The sequence below is a fragment of the Ursus americanus genome, chromosome 14 (genome assembly GCF_024610735.1).
Source record: "Ursus americanus isolate L20-20 chromosome 14, mUrsAme1.1.p, whole genome shotgun sequence".
In the NCBI taxonomy this organism is placed as follows: domain Eukaryota; kingdom Metazoa; phylum Chordata; class Mammalia; order Carnivora; family Ursidae; genus Ursus; species Ursus americanus.
In genome coordinates this window covers 36691237-36706587 of record NC_142140.1, presented here as the reverse complement: position 1 = coordinate 36706587, position 15351 = coordinate 36691237, and the positions used below count along the sequence as shown (strand labels likewise).

General features: G+C 63.6%; 1 protein-coding gene across 2 annotated transcripts in view; it reads left to right on the top strand.

Annotated features, from left to right (window-relative positions):
* The first annotated feature begins 1133 nt into the window (after positions 1 to 1133).
* Positions 1134 to 15351, top strand: part of STAB1 (stabilin 1) — a 26565-nt gene continuing 12347 nt past the window's right edge. For both annotated transcript variants that reach the window (XM_045807296.2, XM_045807295.2), the window contains exons 1-26: positions 1134 to 1298; positions 5157 to 5293; positions 5636 to 5751; positions 5938 to 6023; positions 6095 to 6164; positions 6521 to 6616; positions 6909 to 7019; positions 7275 to 7471; positions 7713 to 7843; positions 8025 to 8152; positions 8419 to 8507; positions 8722 to 8859; positions 8981 to 9121; positions 9300 to 9362; positions 9649 to 9762; positions 9846 to 9899; positions 10138 to 10218; positions 10598 to 10756; positions 11155 to 11217; positions 11439 to 11534; positions 11738 to 11824; positions 12484 to 12595; positions 13049 to 13235; positions 13345 to 13438; positions 13547 to 13705; positions 14986 to 15081. In XM_045807296.2, the coding sequence (XP_045663252.2) occupies positions 1218 to 1298; positions 5157 to 5293; positions 5636 to 5751; positions 5938 to 6023; positions 6095 to 6164; positions 6521 to 6616; positions 6909 to 7019; positions 7275 to 7471; positions 7713 to 7843; positions 8025 to 8152; positions 8419 to 8507; positions 8722 to 8859; positions 8981 to 9121; positions 9300 to 9362; positions 9649 to 9762; positions 9846 to 9899; positions 10138 to 10218; positions 10598 to 10756; positions 11155 to 11217; positions 11439 to 11534; positions 11738 to 11824; positions 12484 to 12595; positions 13049 to 13235; positions 13345 to 13438; positions 13547 to 13705; positions 14986 to 15081 (2886 nt within the window). In that variant the 5' untranslated portion in view covers positions 1134 to 1217. The remainder of the gene's footprint in view (positions 1299 to 5156; positions 5294 to 5635; positions 5752 to 5937; positions 6024 to 6094; positions 6165 to 6520; positions 6617 to 6908; positions 7020 to 7274; positions 7472 to 7712; positions 7844 to 8024; positions 8153 to 8418; positions 8508 to 8721; positions 8860 to 8980; positions 9122 to 9299; positions 9363 to 9648; positions 9763 to 9845; positions 9900 to 10137; positions 10219 to 10597; positions 10757 to 11154; positions 11218 to 11438; positions 11535 to 11737; positions 11825 to 12483; positions 12596 to 13048; positions 13236 to 13344; positions 13439 to 13546; positions 13706 to 14985; positions 15082 to 15351) is intronic.

Genomic DNA, 15351 nt, shown 5'->3' with positions numbered 1-15351 from the left:
CTCTCCATCTGTTATGTGCAAACGGGATGGTGACAAGCAGAGGCAGGGTTCACTACCTGGACTACTGTTCCAGGCACCATGGACCCCCATGACAGCTGACCCCTGCCCGGGTCCATGAGGACAGGACCTCCTGGAGAGAGGCCGCGCGGCGTGTGCACGGGGCTCTGCACGCAGCAGACCTCAACACTGATTAGGGTGGGAACTCAACACTGATCAGCCGAGAGACCCCCCCTCAGCAAGCTCCTTAGAGCCTCTGCGCCTCGTTTGCCCACCTGTAACGGGTGATAAGGGGAACTGCCTGCCTCCGTCATGCCCTCCACGAGTCTGCACAGCCCGCCCACTGTGGGGGCAGCCAGACGCCGTCCCTGCTCTCCCATAGCCAGCGTTCCACCAGAGGCCGGAGAATGGTAACAAGTGCTATGAGATGATGACAGCTGGTGACTCTTGACCTGAGGCTGACCTTGGAGTGAGTCCCTATGAGAGGATCTGGGGGCGAAGCAGCGGGTTAGGGGAGTGGAGAGGCCCGTGGCCGGAGCAGGCAAGGTCGGGCTAGTCTGGCACGGAGGGGTTTGGAGTGCAGTAGGAAGCCAGGAAGCCCCCTGGAGAGAGTAGGGGAGAGAAGGGGGAGTACTGGGACCAGGTGGAGGGGTAGTTGGGGCAGATGAGCCAGGGAATGGTCTGATGTGCTGTCTGCTTGGCACGGGCCCAGCAGGGAGTCGAGGCCCACGCTGCTCTCGGCTGTTGGAAAGGTGGAGGCAGGCAGACCGGATTCAGGGCCCGCCAGAGCCCCCCACCCCACACCCACCCCTCAGAGCCTCGGAATGATCTAGGCCGGGCTTGCAGACATGGGCTGGGCCGTCGTTTATACTGGGGTTGGCTCAACAGCCTCTGCTGGGCCTCAGGCTTGTGGCTGATGGTGGGCTTGGGGGCTGTGATGCCAGGAGGAGGGTCTCTGGTCAGGAAGCCCCAAGCAGGGCCCAGGCCGACCATGCAGGGGTCAGCGGCCAGCACCTTCCCTTCCGCCTGCAGGCTGCTGATAGCAGGAGGAAATCCTGGCGGGTTCCTGTGGGGGTGAGCTGGCGGGGCCTCCGGACTGCTTTTAAAGCGACTGCCCGCCCCGGCCCGCCCGCTCGCCCTGTGCCTGCCTCCTAGAGCTCATTCCCCACACTGGCTGCCCTGACTATCCTGGACGGCGTGCCTGCCAGCCGCCACCAGCCATGGCAGGGCCCCGGGGTCTCCTGCTGCTCTGCCTCCTGGCCTTCTGCCTAGCAGGCTCCGGCTTCACCAGGGGGCAGAAGGTGAGTGGGAGCCAGTTGCAGGGGGACACGGTGTCCAGGTCCTGCTGGCCAGTGGTGGGAGCAGGGAGGGAGTGTACACAGATCGGGCCCAGGTCTGGGGACACACGGGGCAGCCGTGGCTGGTCTGCCCTCCGAGCGGGCCCCGAGGGCGGGACCGTTGTGTTCACCTCCGCAGGCTGCGGTGTGTGTCTAGCTGCCCAGGTGGCAGCCCCATGTTGCCGCACCCTCCCCTGACCGCGCTCAGCCGGCCGGCCCCCATGTGGGGTGGGCAGCCATCCCGGGGCTCCGCGGCCTGAGGTTGAGAGGGACAGAGCCGGGCCCATGCTCCTGGCCTCCCTGCCCAGACTGAGGCTCGGTCTCTCTCTGAGCCTGGCCTGGGGATTGGAGTTAGGATCGCCCCCGAACCCCAGTGGGGCTAGCAAACCCACAGACTCACGTGGAGCGCACACGTGCGTGCCTGTGTCCGGCCGCGTGGGTGGAATGAGGTCTGCTCGCCCCCAGTCTCTCCGGGTAAGCAGCAGCCAACAATAACAAACCCCTCAAACCCGAGAGCTGCCGTTTATTCGGGGCACAGCCGGGCATTATCCCCTGGAATCTGCCCACCCCCTGGGAGCCAGAGCCCGATGGTGGAGACGGATCAGTCCGACTCTGGAGCCGTGCTCCTGACTGACCACTGCCTGTGAGTCCCCAGAGAAAGGGACCCAGGGTGTGGCCATCAGGGCCTCGCGTGCCAGCCACCTCCCAGCTGCCCATCCGCAGGTCGACCCAGGCCCCGGGGCGGGGACACGGTCCCCACTGGAGCTTCTGGAAGAGCCTCGCACCCTGAGGATGGAGAGAGAGTTGCCTGCCTGGGGCCTGCTTGCGGATGAGGGTCCCTCCCCTGGGAGGCCAAGTCCGTCTGGTTCTTGGGGCAGCTGCTACTGTCCCCCTATCGCTAACGGGCAGGCTGAGGTACAGAGAAGAGGGACCTGCCAGGGACCCCACTGCCAGGCTCGGCCAGGTCTAGGTTGGGGATGGGAGGTCGGAAGCTGCGAGGGTGACTGTGCTGGTCGAGGGGCCCAGGGTTCTAGGCTGTGCTAAGCCCTGCAGGTGGGCTTCCGTTCCCTCCCTGCCCCAGGGGAATACAGGGGAATTTCAAAGGCCTGCCACCACCCCATCCTGGGGACCGGGGTCAACGAGAGCCTCAGAGCTCGCGCGGGGAATTCTTCCTCCTCAGAGACCTGTGTTCTGCCTGCCTCTCAGCCTATATTCCCGGGCTGAGGCTCCGCCAGCCTGGGCCAGGCAGATGGTCCTGGGGTTTGCCTGTGGCCAGGGGCGCGGCAGTGCAGGCCCCCTTCTCATAGGTCCTCAGTCACCCAGGCCTCCCAGCGCCCCCTGTAGCATGAGGCCCACTCTGAATGTTAGCAAACGGAGGCTCCAAGGGGTGGGGGTGACCTCTGGTCACACAGCCAGTGAGGGGCAGAGGCAGAACGCAAACACAGGTTCAGGCAGTAGAGGCAAGGCAGGCTTCCTGGAGAAGGGGTCCTAGCCCCTGTCCACTCAAGTCTTTTACTTGGTGCCTCGCTGGTGCTGGGACTGCCGTGGTCTCAAGCTGGGGTGTGGAGGGAGAAGGGCACTGATTCAGGGCAGTTGCGGGGGGTGCTGTCCCTCTGAGGGAGTTTGGGTTCTGGGCCCCAGACCCCAGCTTGGGGGAGTTTCTCCCACCTTCTTACAACAGGCTTAATACCTCCTGTCTCCTCAACTTCCCCAGCAGCGTGTCTGTCTCTGTGGGAAGCAGACGTTGCAAAATCAGGTCTGGATTGGGGGGGGCTGGTGGGCAGCACCCGCCTGGCGCAGGCCGTCCCGAGGTGCCCCGGGAAGAAGGGAATCTGATTCAGCATTGGGCTGTGATCCAGAGGGACCGGCGGCGAGACAGTGCGCCCGGGAGGCTGGTGCTCCCCCACGAGAAGTAGGATTTGGCTGCTGGCTTATCCACCCTTCACCATTTCACACACATTTCCCAGTGCAACAGCCTAGGAGCGAGTGTGTCCCTGTCAGGACAGGAGTCTCCTGCTTCCTCCTGTGCTCACCCCTGCACTCCAAACCCCACCACTCTCTCTCTCTCCCTCTCTTCTGAGCCCTGAGCCAGGCCTGACCATTCCTCTGAAAGCGGGTTCCCGGTCCCCGGGGCCGGTGGTGGCCACCCTGACAGCTGGGCCTGCCTGGCCAGGTGGCCCTCAAGGGCGCCTTTGCCCTGAGCCAGCAGCTGCCCAGCCCTGGAGTTACCCAACTTCCTAGACATTCCCTGGCTCAGCAGAGATGGAGAATGGGGAATGAGACCACAGCGCTCAGCCCCACCGCTCTGCCTGAGGCCACTCTGGGCAACTTCCCTTTTTGCCGACCGCAGAGGCATGAGCGGGAAGGGCCAAATCACAGCGGCAGAGAGAGGCCCCCGGGGCCCTCGTGTTCCCCGGAAGAACGTGCTAGGCCGCCGTTTCTCCTTTTCTCTTGCTTTGAGCGGCCTTGCGTCTATAATGTGTTCTAGGAAAGAGATGTTCTGGCTCACTCCCTTTGAACCACAGTGTGTTCAGCAGTTTTCAGATGAGAACATCTTCTCAAGCCCATGCCCCAGGCCCCCGGAACCTCCCGTCCACCCACCCGTACCCTCCGATGGTCCTTTCTCCCACTTACAGCCAAGACTGAGGCTTCCCTCCTCCAGGCACCGGGCCGCCTTCCGTGAAGGTAGGCCCAGGGATGGAGGACCTGCGCTGCGGTGGGCCAGGGAGTGGGACTGCAGGCCTGGGCTTTCTGGGCACTCAGCGCCCTCAGGGGACTGTGGCCTCTTCCCCACCCCCACCCCTGCACCCCTGAGCAGCCAGAGGTGCGTTGAAAACAAACCAGTCAAGGGACTGCCTCGATGCTGCCTCCCCTCGCTGGCCCGGCCACTGGCCCCTCTCCTTGGCAGCTCTCTGCCTCGTCACAGGTGGCCGTCTGCTCCTTCCACTTCTTGGCTTTTGCCTTTCCTGTCCCCTCTACCGGGGGCACTACTTTTGGGCATCTTTCAGCCCCAATTGTCACCTTCCCTGGGAAGCCGCCAAAGTCTTCTCAGCATCCTCGCCACCAGCATTGCCCACCCGATGATGGGCCATGGCCCCCTGGGGCCGGGCTGGCATGTGGGGCGGGGGGCCAGGCCTGGGGTCGGGGTGCAGGAAAGCATGCAGACCCCCTCGCGCACACCTGCAGACATGGGCCTGCCTCTTGCGTCCAGGGCTGGCTGCTAGGTCTCCGCCCCCCGGAGCAGCCGAGCGGGCCCTCGAGCTTGTTGGCAGGGCCATTTGGCAGCACGCGGGGACACGCTCGGGGCAAAGTGATGACCGGAGGGCCAGCCCCGAGGGGTGATCTGTCTGTGCCTGGGAATGGAGTCGCTGTGCTCCCCTAGGCAGCGTCTGCTGTGGCATTTGGTGTTTATTTTTCAGCGAGAGGTGATAAGGGACACTAGGGTGAGAGTCCAGTTCTGGTCCCTGACATATCCAGGCCCAGGGTAGTTTGGGGTCCGGGGTTCAGTTTCTCCATCTGAATGGGCTTAAGGTGGAACAAGAGGCTAGGCTCTCTTTATGTCTGGAGGGATTGCACTGTGAGGCTCCTGGACTGTGTTTGCGGCCTCGGGCAGACGTCCATGGCTGCGGACGTAGGAACACACTGTGGCCTGGACAGCCTGTGACAGGCAGGTTTCCCTGTGTCCCCCGGGGCCTTCCCTGGCCTCCCTGCCGAACAGGTGGGAGAGCAAGGCCTGGAGAGAGGTGCAGGGCCTTGGCTCAGAGCAGAGTCAGAACTGGCCGCAGGAGCCAGGCCCCTCACTCCAAACCCCCTGTGGCCCAGGTGCGGTCCAGACGCTGCGATGTGAAGACCAAGTTTGTCACACGTCTCCCCTGCACCATGTGTCCTGCTATCAAGAGGCGGATGTGTCCCCCAGGCTGGCTTCGGGAGTTACCAGAGAAGATATCCCAGGACTGCCGGTGTGGATCCCTGCCCCCGTCCTTGCCCACTTCCAGGAGCATCCGTGGGATGGGGGTGGGGGGGAGGGGTGAGGGAGAGCCTGGCAGGCGTGGGCAGCGAGGGCAGTCACTTGCCTGCATGTCCGTTGGCCCTTCCGGTGGGGCAGAGATAGGGAGGAATAAGGGGGAGTCAGGGCAGGTGGTGTTTCTTGAACACCTACTATGTGCCCGGCCCTGTGCTCAGCTCCGGACCAGGCAGAGAGGGGAGGTCGAGCTAGAGCACTAGAACCCGGTGTGGGAAGGCGGGGCTGGGGGCTGCGGACTGGGAGGCCCTCCCATCACCCTGCCCACCTTTGTCCCCAGCTATGAGGTGCAGCTGGGGGACTCTCTGATGTCCATGAGTGGCTGCAGCCTGTCATGCTGGAAGGATGTGGTAGAGAAGGCCTGCTGCCCCGGCTACTGGGGGTCCCAGTGCTACGGTACGGGGTGGGGGCCCCAGCCTTGCTCCTCATACTCCAGCCCCGGGCTTAGTGAGAGACAGCACCGCTTGGCGGCCTGGCTCTGGCTGCCCCAGGGAGGGGCCGGGTTGCCCAGAGGTGCTGGGGTCAGGGGGTGAAGTGTGAATTCTTCAGGGCACAGCTGAGTTCTGGGGGGGGGATCCACAGAGTGCCCCGGGGGTGCTGAGACCCCGTGTAACGGCCATGGGACCTGCCTGGATGGCATAGACGGGAACGGGACCTGCGTGTGCCAGGTAAGGGCCCGGTACGGTGGGGGGGGCGCGCAGGTGAGGGCCCACACTGACTGAGTGTAAACCTCTGCCAGGAAAACTTCGGGGGCTCCGCCTGCCAGGAGTGCCAAGACCCCAACCGGTTCGGGCCCAACTGCCAGTCAGGTGAGTGCTGGTCAGGGCAAGGGAGCAGGGCCACTGCCTGCGTGGGGACCCAAGGAGACCTGTCCGTACAGCCAGCCCCCAGCAGCCTCCCTGCCAGCCCCTCAGCCTCGCACTTCCCCTCCCGGGACATGAGCTTTGCTTCCTCCTACCTCCAGCCCCATGCTGTTCTCGGCAGCCTTCTCCAGGAAGTGCCCCCCCTGCCCCCAGGCTAGGCCAGGTGCCTCCCCTGGGCTCCCATCACCCCCACTGTCCCACATCACAGCTCTATCCTCCTGAGATTGTGCCTGTGGGAGCTGAGTTCTAGAAATGCAGAAATGCAGACTCAGTGTCCCTGGGCGTCCCTGTGTCCCTCCCAGTGTGCAGCTGTGTGCACGGCGTGTGCAGCCGCGGGCCGCTGGGGGACGGCAGCTGCGTGTGCTTTGCTGGATACACCGGACCCCGCTGTGACCAAGGTGGGCGGGGCTGCTGGCAGCCTGGGGCGGCAGGTCCTCAGTGGCCGGAGCAAGAGAGGCCGCTGGGTGAGGGATGGGACCCGAGCCTCTACCCACAGCCTAACTTCTTTCTACGTCGGAGAGGCACAGAGCTGGTCAGGGGAAGGGAGGGGCGTCTGAGACCCCCCGCTGCCCACAGGCCCGGAGAGGGCAGGGCTCCGGCCACAGTTAACAAGTGGGCAGAGCGTCCTTGCACCTGTGCTCCTCCCGACCTGGAGCTTTGGGCGCCACCACGCCGCCCCTCTCCACTCAGAGCTGCCAGTCTGCCGGGCCCTGAACTGTCCCCAGAACTCCCAGTGCTCTGCAGAGGCCCCCGCCTGCAGCTGCCTGCCTGGCCACACGCAGCAGGGCAGAGAATGCCAAGGTAAGTCCGTGTCCTGGAGGCCAGAGGCCCAGGCTCTGGGTGAGCAGGGGCTGGGAGAACATCCTTTTAAACCCGCAAGGACAGTCTGGCCATTTACAGCAAGTACAACGTGTCCCTGAGGGAGGGCCTGTCCCCAAGGTCTAGACCAACCTGGTCACCTATTTGGGCCATCGCTGCAGAGGTGATAGGGCTCCTGGGTGCCCAACTCACTTGGGCACGTTCTCTCTCTCCCTCTCTCTCTCTCTGCCCTGGCAGCCCCTAACCCCTGCCAGCCATCGCCGTGCTCCCCATTGGCCCAGTGCTCGGTGAGCCCCTCGGGGCAGGCACAGTGTCGCTGCCCCAAGGACTACCATGGTGATGGGACGGTGTGCCTGCCCCAGGACCCGTGCACCATCAACTACGGCGGCTGCCCCAGCAACTCCACCTTGTGTCTGTACCAGAGACCAGGCAAGGTGAGCCGGGGCCCTGGGTCAGGCCTGTGCTGTGGTCCCCCCACCCACGCTGGCGACTGGGCCCCAGACAAATCATGGACCCCCTGGGAGCCTCAGTTGGCCCATTCGTAACATGGGAAGAGGATGGCGGCCCTCTTCTCAGCGGGCGGTGTGGTGGCTGAGCCTGGCTGTGTGGGTGCAGTGGGTGCCAGTGGTTCTCATGGCTGTGATGCCACCCTCCTTCCCCTGCCTGGTGGCCCAGGCCTCCTGCTTGTGCAAGCCAGGCTTGGTCAACGTCAACCACAACGCTTCTGCGGGCTGCTTGGCCTACTGCTTCCCTCACTCCTGTGACCGGTCAGCCACCTGCCAGGTGACCCCCGATGGGAAGACCAGGTGGGCACAGGGGCTTTGGGGTGGGCACTGGGGGCAGAGCAGAGAGGGTGGTCTGGGCAGGGGCAAGGGTGCCCGTGTGTGCACCCTCAGCTCAAGGGCCCGGTGGGGACAGGTGGGTGAGGGCCAGGAGGTAGGGACTGGCCGCACCCCCTGCCCTGACCGGTGCTACCCACGGCCCTAGCTGTGTGTGCAAGGAGGGCGAGGTGGGGGACGGACGTGCCTGCTACGGACATCTGCTGCACGAGATACAGAAGGCCGGCCAGCTGGGTGTGGTGTTCCTGCGGCTGAGAGTCTCCCTGGCCATGCTGGGTGTGTGACCCCCGCCACCTGCCTGTGACCTCGTTCCTCACAACCCACGTTCCCGGCAGGGAGCGAGGGCCAGACCCTGCAGAGATGCCTTGTTTCTTTGCTCACGAGCTGTGGAAGCTGAGCGAGCTCCCCCCGCCCCCGAGCCCGGTGCCTCCCGTCTACCCGAGACCTAGGCCCAGTGCCCTCCACCCAACTCTCCAAAGCCTAGGACTGATGCCTGAGGGCTTCCCCAGATCCATTCTGATCCCCCCTCTCGTGGCTCCCAGACCAGGGCTGCCGCGAGATCCTCGCCACATCGGGCCCGTTCACGGTGCTGGTGCCATCGCTCTCGTCCATCTCCTCCAGGACAATGAATGTGAGCCCCGGCCTCTCGAGGAGCTGGCTGCCAGCCCCCGACTCCTCCCTGGACCCTGCCCAGGCTTTTGGGCCCTGAGAGAGTCCGCAGTCCAGACTCTGGGGAACCGAGGCCTGGGAGGGCTCTTGTCCCCTCCATTGCTGGGGCAGGGGTGGCATGATGACCAGCGGCCACCCTGGGCCCGCTCAGCGTCCCGGTCCCCTTGTGCCCACAGGCGTCCCTTGCCCGGCAGCTCTGCAAACAGCACATCATCGCAGGGCAGCACATGCTGGAGGAGCCGGGGACCCAGCAGACACGCAGGTGGTGGACGCTAGCGGGACAGGAGATCACGGTCACTTTCAACCGCTTCACGGTAAGACGGGCCACCTCAGCCCGGGGACCAGGGAGCCCCAGGTAGGGGACGCTGCCCGGGCAGAGCTGTAGACGAGGCTGGCACATGGCACAGATGAGCCAGAGGCCTTCTGTTTCGGCAGAAGTACACCTACAAGTACGACGAGCACCCCCAGCAGACATTCGCCATCCACAAGACCAACTACCCGGCAGCCAACGGCGTCTTCCACCTGGTCACCGCCCTGCAGTGGCGGCCCCCGCCAGAGCTCCCTGAGGACCCCAAGGTAAGCCAGTGCCCTCCCCTCGCCCCACCTGGTGCCTCTGGGTGACCTCTGACCCCCGCAGAGTTCAGAGAGTGGGCCGGGCGGTTCCGGGCAGGGCTGGAACAGAGCTCCTTCCCCTGTGGGGTGGGAGCAGCCTCCCCCTTTTCTCTGGGGCTCTCACACGCATGCCTTGCTACAGAAAACAATCGGCCAGATCCTTGCCTCTACTGAGGCCTTCAGTCGCTTCGAAACCATCTTGGAGGTGAGTCTGGGGGGAAGGGCCCTAGCCCATCTGATCTTTTGGGCCGGGACCCCTCGTTACTAACCCACCGTGATCTGGGGCTCTGGAAGAGCCTTTGCCCATGTCCCCGTCCTAGAACCTGCCCATCACCATCCTGGGGTTCTGCGGTAGCATGGACCCATTGCCGCTGTCTCCCGCTTACTCCTCATGGGCATTCCCTGCAGGCTGAGGGTAGCAGGGCCTTGGCAGGGCTCAGAGGTAGAGGCTGGCCACAGAGCCTCCCTGAGCATCCTTCCCACTGCCACAGAACTGCGGGCTGCCGTCCATCCTGGATGGGCCTGGGCCCTTCACGGTCTTTGTCCCAAGCAACGAAGCCGTTGACAGGCTGCGTGACGGCCGCCTGATCTACCTCTTCACAGCGGTAAGCTCGGCCAGAGGAGGGACGGGGAAGATGGGGCACCGGGGCCTCCGCCCACTCCTGCCAAGCGCTCTCTCCCCTGCCAGGGTCTGTCCAAACTGCAGGAGCTGGTGAAGTACCATATCTACAGCCACGGCCAGGTGAGAGGCTCTGCTCTGGCAGGGAGACCAGCCTGTAACCCGCGGCTGGGCTTCTGGAAGTTTGCCTGTAGGTCCTCGTCTCCCGGGACCCCTTCTCCTCTCCATCCATTTGGACTCTTTTAGTGCAGAAGAGAGTCTGGGGAACCAAGGTGGTAGCTGTGAGTCACCAGGGTAGGACCGTGTGGGGTCCTATGCTGTGGCTTGTGCCCGGCCTAAGGCTACCCTCTCCTCCACCCAGCTGACCATTGAGAAGCTCATCTCCAAGGGCCGGGTCCTCACCATGGCAAACCAGGTCCTGGCTGTGAATATCTCTGAGGAGGTGAGCTCCACAAACCAAGTCTGGGATGAAACGACCAGTGGAGGAGCTGGTGATGACTGGCCAGGGGTGTGGCCTTTCTGCTCCGAGCCCCATGGAGCGCAGGCCCTGGGGGGCCACGTGGGAGGTGGGCACAGATCAAATCCCTCTCCTGGGGCCCAACAGACTGGGAGGGCTCCAAAGACGTGCAGGGTGGGCACAAGGGGGCGGGGGGCGCTCCACGTGGCTCAGGGCTGGGAGGCTGGAGTGGTTTTGCCGGAGTGGGCAGCACTGCCGGGGGAGGGAAGAGGAGACGGTCTGTAGGCTGGTCTGTAGGAGGACGGGCAGCAGCGGGCCCAGGGGGCTCCGGGCTGGGCCGATTGAACACTGGGCTCCGCCACAGGGGCGCATCCTGCTGGGACCGGACGGGGTCCCGCTACGGAGAGTGGATGTGCTGGCCTCCAACGGCGTGATCCACATGCTGGAGGGTGTCCTGCTGCCCCCCACCATCCTGCCCATCCTGCCTAAGCACTGCAGCGAGGAACAGCACCAGATCGTGGCGGTGAGCCCACACCGTGTGCCGCCCCCGGGTCCGGGGCCCCAGCCCTGCTTGTTCTCCTCCGGCGGGCAGGGAGGCTGACGGTGGGCCTGGGCCTGGGCACAGACCCCACGCACCCACCAGCCTCCCCCACCACCAGGCCTCAGCAGTACTGCTCATCGTTCCTTTGAGGTCACGCCCACGTCTCCTGGCCCTTCGGCCCTGCCCCCTGCTACGATTCCCACACTCTCACACTCAGCTCTTCCCCACGGCAGGGCCTTGCCCCTGCTGTCCCTCCTGCCCTGGCCCTCCTGTCACTGACTCTCTCATACCTCAGGCCTTGGCTCCGTGCCACTTTCCTAGGGTCCGCTGAATAAATAAACCGTAACTAACTCTGCCCCGCCTCCCCCTGCCCTGCCCAGGGCTCCTGTGTGGACTGCCAAGCCCTGAACACAAGCACGTGCCCCCCCAACAGCGTGAAGCTGGTGAGTGTCCCTTGGCCCGGCCCTCAGGGCTGCCCTGGATCAAGGTGGGGAGGAGGGGCTGTGAGACTCGGCTAGACCCGGAGGCTCAGCCCCTCTCGGCCCCACTAAGGGTAGGGGTGCTGGATCCAGAGCTCTGAGAGGTCCCCGGACCAGTGCTGCCTGGTAAAGGGGGCCAGCTCAGGACCCACACCTGCTGACCAGCTTTGCACGGCTCACCCCAGGACATCTTCCCCAACGAGTGTGTCTACACCCATGACCCTACTGGGCTCAACGTCCTGAAGAAGGGCTGCGCTCACTACTGCAACCAGACTGTCCTGGTGAGCCTAGGCATGGGTGCTCACTGCCCGGGAGCCCAGGGCCTCCCCTCTGGGGTGGAGCCTGCTGCCTCCCTGAGAGAGCAGGGTTGCACCCCCGAGGGACTTTACCTGGCTCTACAGGTGGGGCTTGGAGAAGCAGTGGCCTGGGCAGTGGCGGTGGCAGGGCCCCCGACGCACCCTCCAACATGCTTTGTCTCTCATAGAAACCTGGCTGCTGCAAAGGGTTTTTTGGGCCTGACTGTGCCCAGTGTCCTGGAGGCTTCTCCAACCCCTGCTATGGCAAAGGCAACGTGAGTCCCCCTGCCCTGGGGGGGAGGCGTGTGAGTCGGCTGGGGCCTCCTTGTGTGTCTGAGCTGAGCCTGCCTCTCTGGCCTCCGTTTCCCGCATCCAGGCAGTGGCAGTTGGACCACATTGTTTTTAGTATTTTAATTACAAATAATTAGGGCAACACTTTCAGGTCCCCTCCTTCTTTGGGAACTTCATACTGTCACTCAATAAGCTTTGCTTTATTATCACCCAGTAAACCTTGCTTTGCTACCCACGAGGAAAAAAAGGTAGAAGAAGGAGAAGAAATAATTAAGTAGGTGGATTTTGGCGCCTACATTTTTTTTCTTTTTTTTTGGCGGGGGGGAGCTATTTTCATAAAGGTCATTTTCAGCGGTTTTCTTGGGTGTTCTGTTTTTGCCACTTTGTGACGTCAGGGTTACTTTAGTGTGGGGCCAGGAATCAGCACTGGAGTCGTGGGTTTCTAGGGTGAGCAGAGGTCACCCACGAAGCCTCCAGGGCCAGGTGTCTTTTGGAGAGCCAGTGATGTGGAGGTCTCTTCCAGGGGGAGGCTTTCCAGGGGAAGCAGGGGCTCAGAGCCAGCCCGTGGATGGTGAGGGTGTGTGGGGAGGGGATAAGGCCAGTCCCCACCCCATGACCAGTCCTGCTTCCTGTCCGCCCCTAGTGCAGTGATGGGGTCCGGGGCAACGGGGCCTGCCTCTGCTTCCCAGACTACAAGGGCATTGCCTGCCACATCTGCTCCAACCCAAACAAGCATGGAGACCAGTGCCAGGAAGGTGGGTGGTCCTGGCCCACGCTGCCTGCCAGGGAGAAAAGGGTCTGCTTGGAAAGGGGGCTGGGGACTCCCAGGAAGGGTGAAGGCCAGAGGGAGGGGAGGAGGATTTGAGAACAAAAATAGGTGATGTCTCCTTCCCCCATGCCAGGACGAGAGCTGTGGTTTAATCTAAAGCATGCAGGGTTTAGGTCAGACACACCGAAGAACTTTCTGATGGTGGTGGTAGGGGCAGGGCAGCTAGAATGGGGTGACTGAAAGCAACGAATGGCCCCCTTGCATTTCCCCTGCCTGCCCTCCGAGGGCGGGACGGCCCCTGATTTTGTGACCCTGAAGTCGTAGCCACTGGCTGCCGTCTTCCACATTTCCACAGTCCCAGCACCCCCTCCGCTGCACCCTGGCTCCCAGGCAGCCCAGCCCCCTCCTCACTTTTCCCATCACCATGTCCTCTCTGCAGACTGCGGCTGTGTCCACGGTCTCTGTGACAACCGTCCAGGCAGCAGGGGGGTGTGCCAGCAGGGCACGTGTGCCCCAGGCTTCAGCGGCCGCTTCTGTAACGAGTCTATAGGAAACTGTGGGCCCACAGAGCGGGCCCAGAACTGCCACCTGCACGCCCGCTGCGTCAGCCAGGGGGGTGTCACCAGGTGAGCGCTGCATTTCCTCTCTGCCTCGTCTGTGACCGTGCGTGTCAGTTCCTTCAGCCTCTGGCCTCTCCCAGAGACTCACTGGAGGCCCTTCCTTCACCTGCCCCAGGTGTCTCTGTCTCGATGGCTTTGAGGGCGACGGCTTCTCCTGTACGCCCAGCAACCCCTGCTCCCACCCAGACCGCGGTGGCTGCTCAGAAAATGTCAGTCTCATTGTCCCCTTCCTGAAGTCCTGACCTGGGGGTGGGAAGGGGACTCCCTTCCCCTCAGCCCTCCCCTGCGGCCCTGGGTCATGACCGTGGCTCTCACAGGCCGAGTGTGTCCCTGGCGCCCTGGGCACCCACCATTGCACGTGCCACAAAGGCTGGAGCGGGGATGGCCGCGTCTGTGTGGCCATCGACGAGTGCGAGCTGGATGCGAGGGGCGGCTGTCATGCTGACGCCCTCTGCAGCTACGTGGGACCTGGGCAGGTGAGGCTCGGCAGGCCTCGAGGCGGCGGGGGTGGGGGTGTTGGGGGGTATTCGTTCTGGGCACTCTCACCCCACCCTGTCTGGCTCCGGGAGCATCCACTCCGAGAACTCCAGCTCAGGGCCTCAAACCTCAGGCACAAGTAAGAATCCAGGTCTGAAAGGTAGTGTCGTCCATTCTGGAAGTGGCCAAAGTGTGCTGGAGACAACACGAAGGCCAGGGCGGTTGTAAAGGAAGGCATGTGCCAGCGCCAGCCCCTGGCTGCTTATTTCAAATCAGAAGGCTGTGGCTCCTGTCCCTCGGGGATGAGGACTCTTGTAACTGGGTCCACGAGTCCTCTGCTCTACCTGGCCTTGGGGCCCCTGTCTTCTGACAACTAGTTCCTTCACTCGTCATGTTCACGGGGTACCAGGCATGCTAGTCCCTGTTCTAGACTTAGGAATGAGATGCTGAGCAAAGCCGGAGACTCCTGCCCTAGGGGAGTGACATCCCTGAACTCTCCAGACTCCTGGAGATCCAGCTGTGGGGTTTGCAGCCTCAGACTCCAGCCACAGGGTCTCAGCATCTGGAGCTTTTCACATGAAGCAGTCAGGCCTGTGACCCCGGGCACTGGGTGGCACTCACGTGTCTAATATGCTGACGGGGAGGCCAGGCCTGGCTGGCTCCAGGTCAGCGTGGGCAGGGACCTGCCCCACGATGGCTGGACCACCGGCCCACAGGGCCTCGGCACTGAGCGCCCAGCTGGTCACGGGGGCTGACACTCCCAGCTCCACAAGGAGCTACATTGTTCTAAAGTGCTGAACCGAGGGCCAGAATAATCAGGTTAAGATACTCCCAACTTGCAGATGAGGGCAAATGAAATCTGGGAGTATCGCCGGTCACTCAGCCGCAGCAGGGACAAGCCCTGGACACGGGCATTTAGCAGGAAGGATCAGAGCGGGGTGGCGGGGTCAGAGGTGGGTCTGTGCCACCATCCCTGGCACCGGCCTTGAAGACACCTCTCTGCTCACCACAAGCTGCTGGCCCCTCTCAGGCCTGAGAGCAGAGGGGTACCAAGTCCCCACAGATGCTTCCCTGCCAATGCCATCACTTCTCTGGACTCCTCCCGAGAGCCAGGCTCCACTCAGGGCCTTGGGTTCCTGGTCTGGAACAGGGATCTCCACGGAAGGACCTGGGAGAAGCTCCTCGGGTCTGAACAAGCCTCCCCAGAGAGTGGGGGAGCAGAGGAGGAGGGGGTGGGCGCCCCTGGTGAGCTGAGGCCCTCTGCTCCCAACCCCTCCAGAGCCGATGCACCTGCAAGCTGGGGTTCGCAGGAGATGGCTACGAGTGCAGTCCTATCGACCCCTGCCGGGCAGGCAACGGTGGCTGCCATGACCTGGTGAGGGGCTGAGGGGGCCCGGGGCCCAGGGGAGGCCCTCCGGGTGGGCCTCGGCTCTGGCTTGCTCTCTGGGTGTCCCTGTCTATGGCCAGGATTGGAATCTTTCTAAGCCCCACATCCAGACTGTGTCACCCCTTCGCCCACAGGATAGGGCTTCCGTTCCTTGTAAGGCCCCCGCCCCTCCCCCACGCCATGCTCCCATGGCTACCCCGACCTCACTCTGCCCGTGTATTCCAGAAGGCCTCCCAGCTAGCTGCTGCTGCTCAGTTC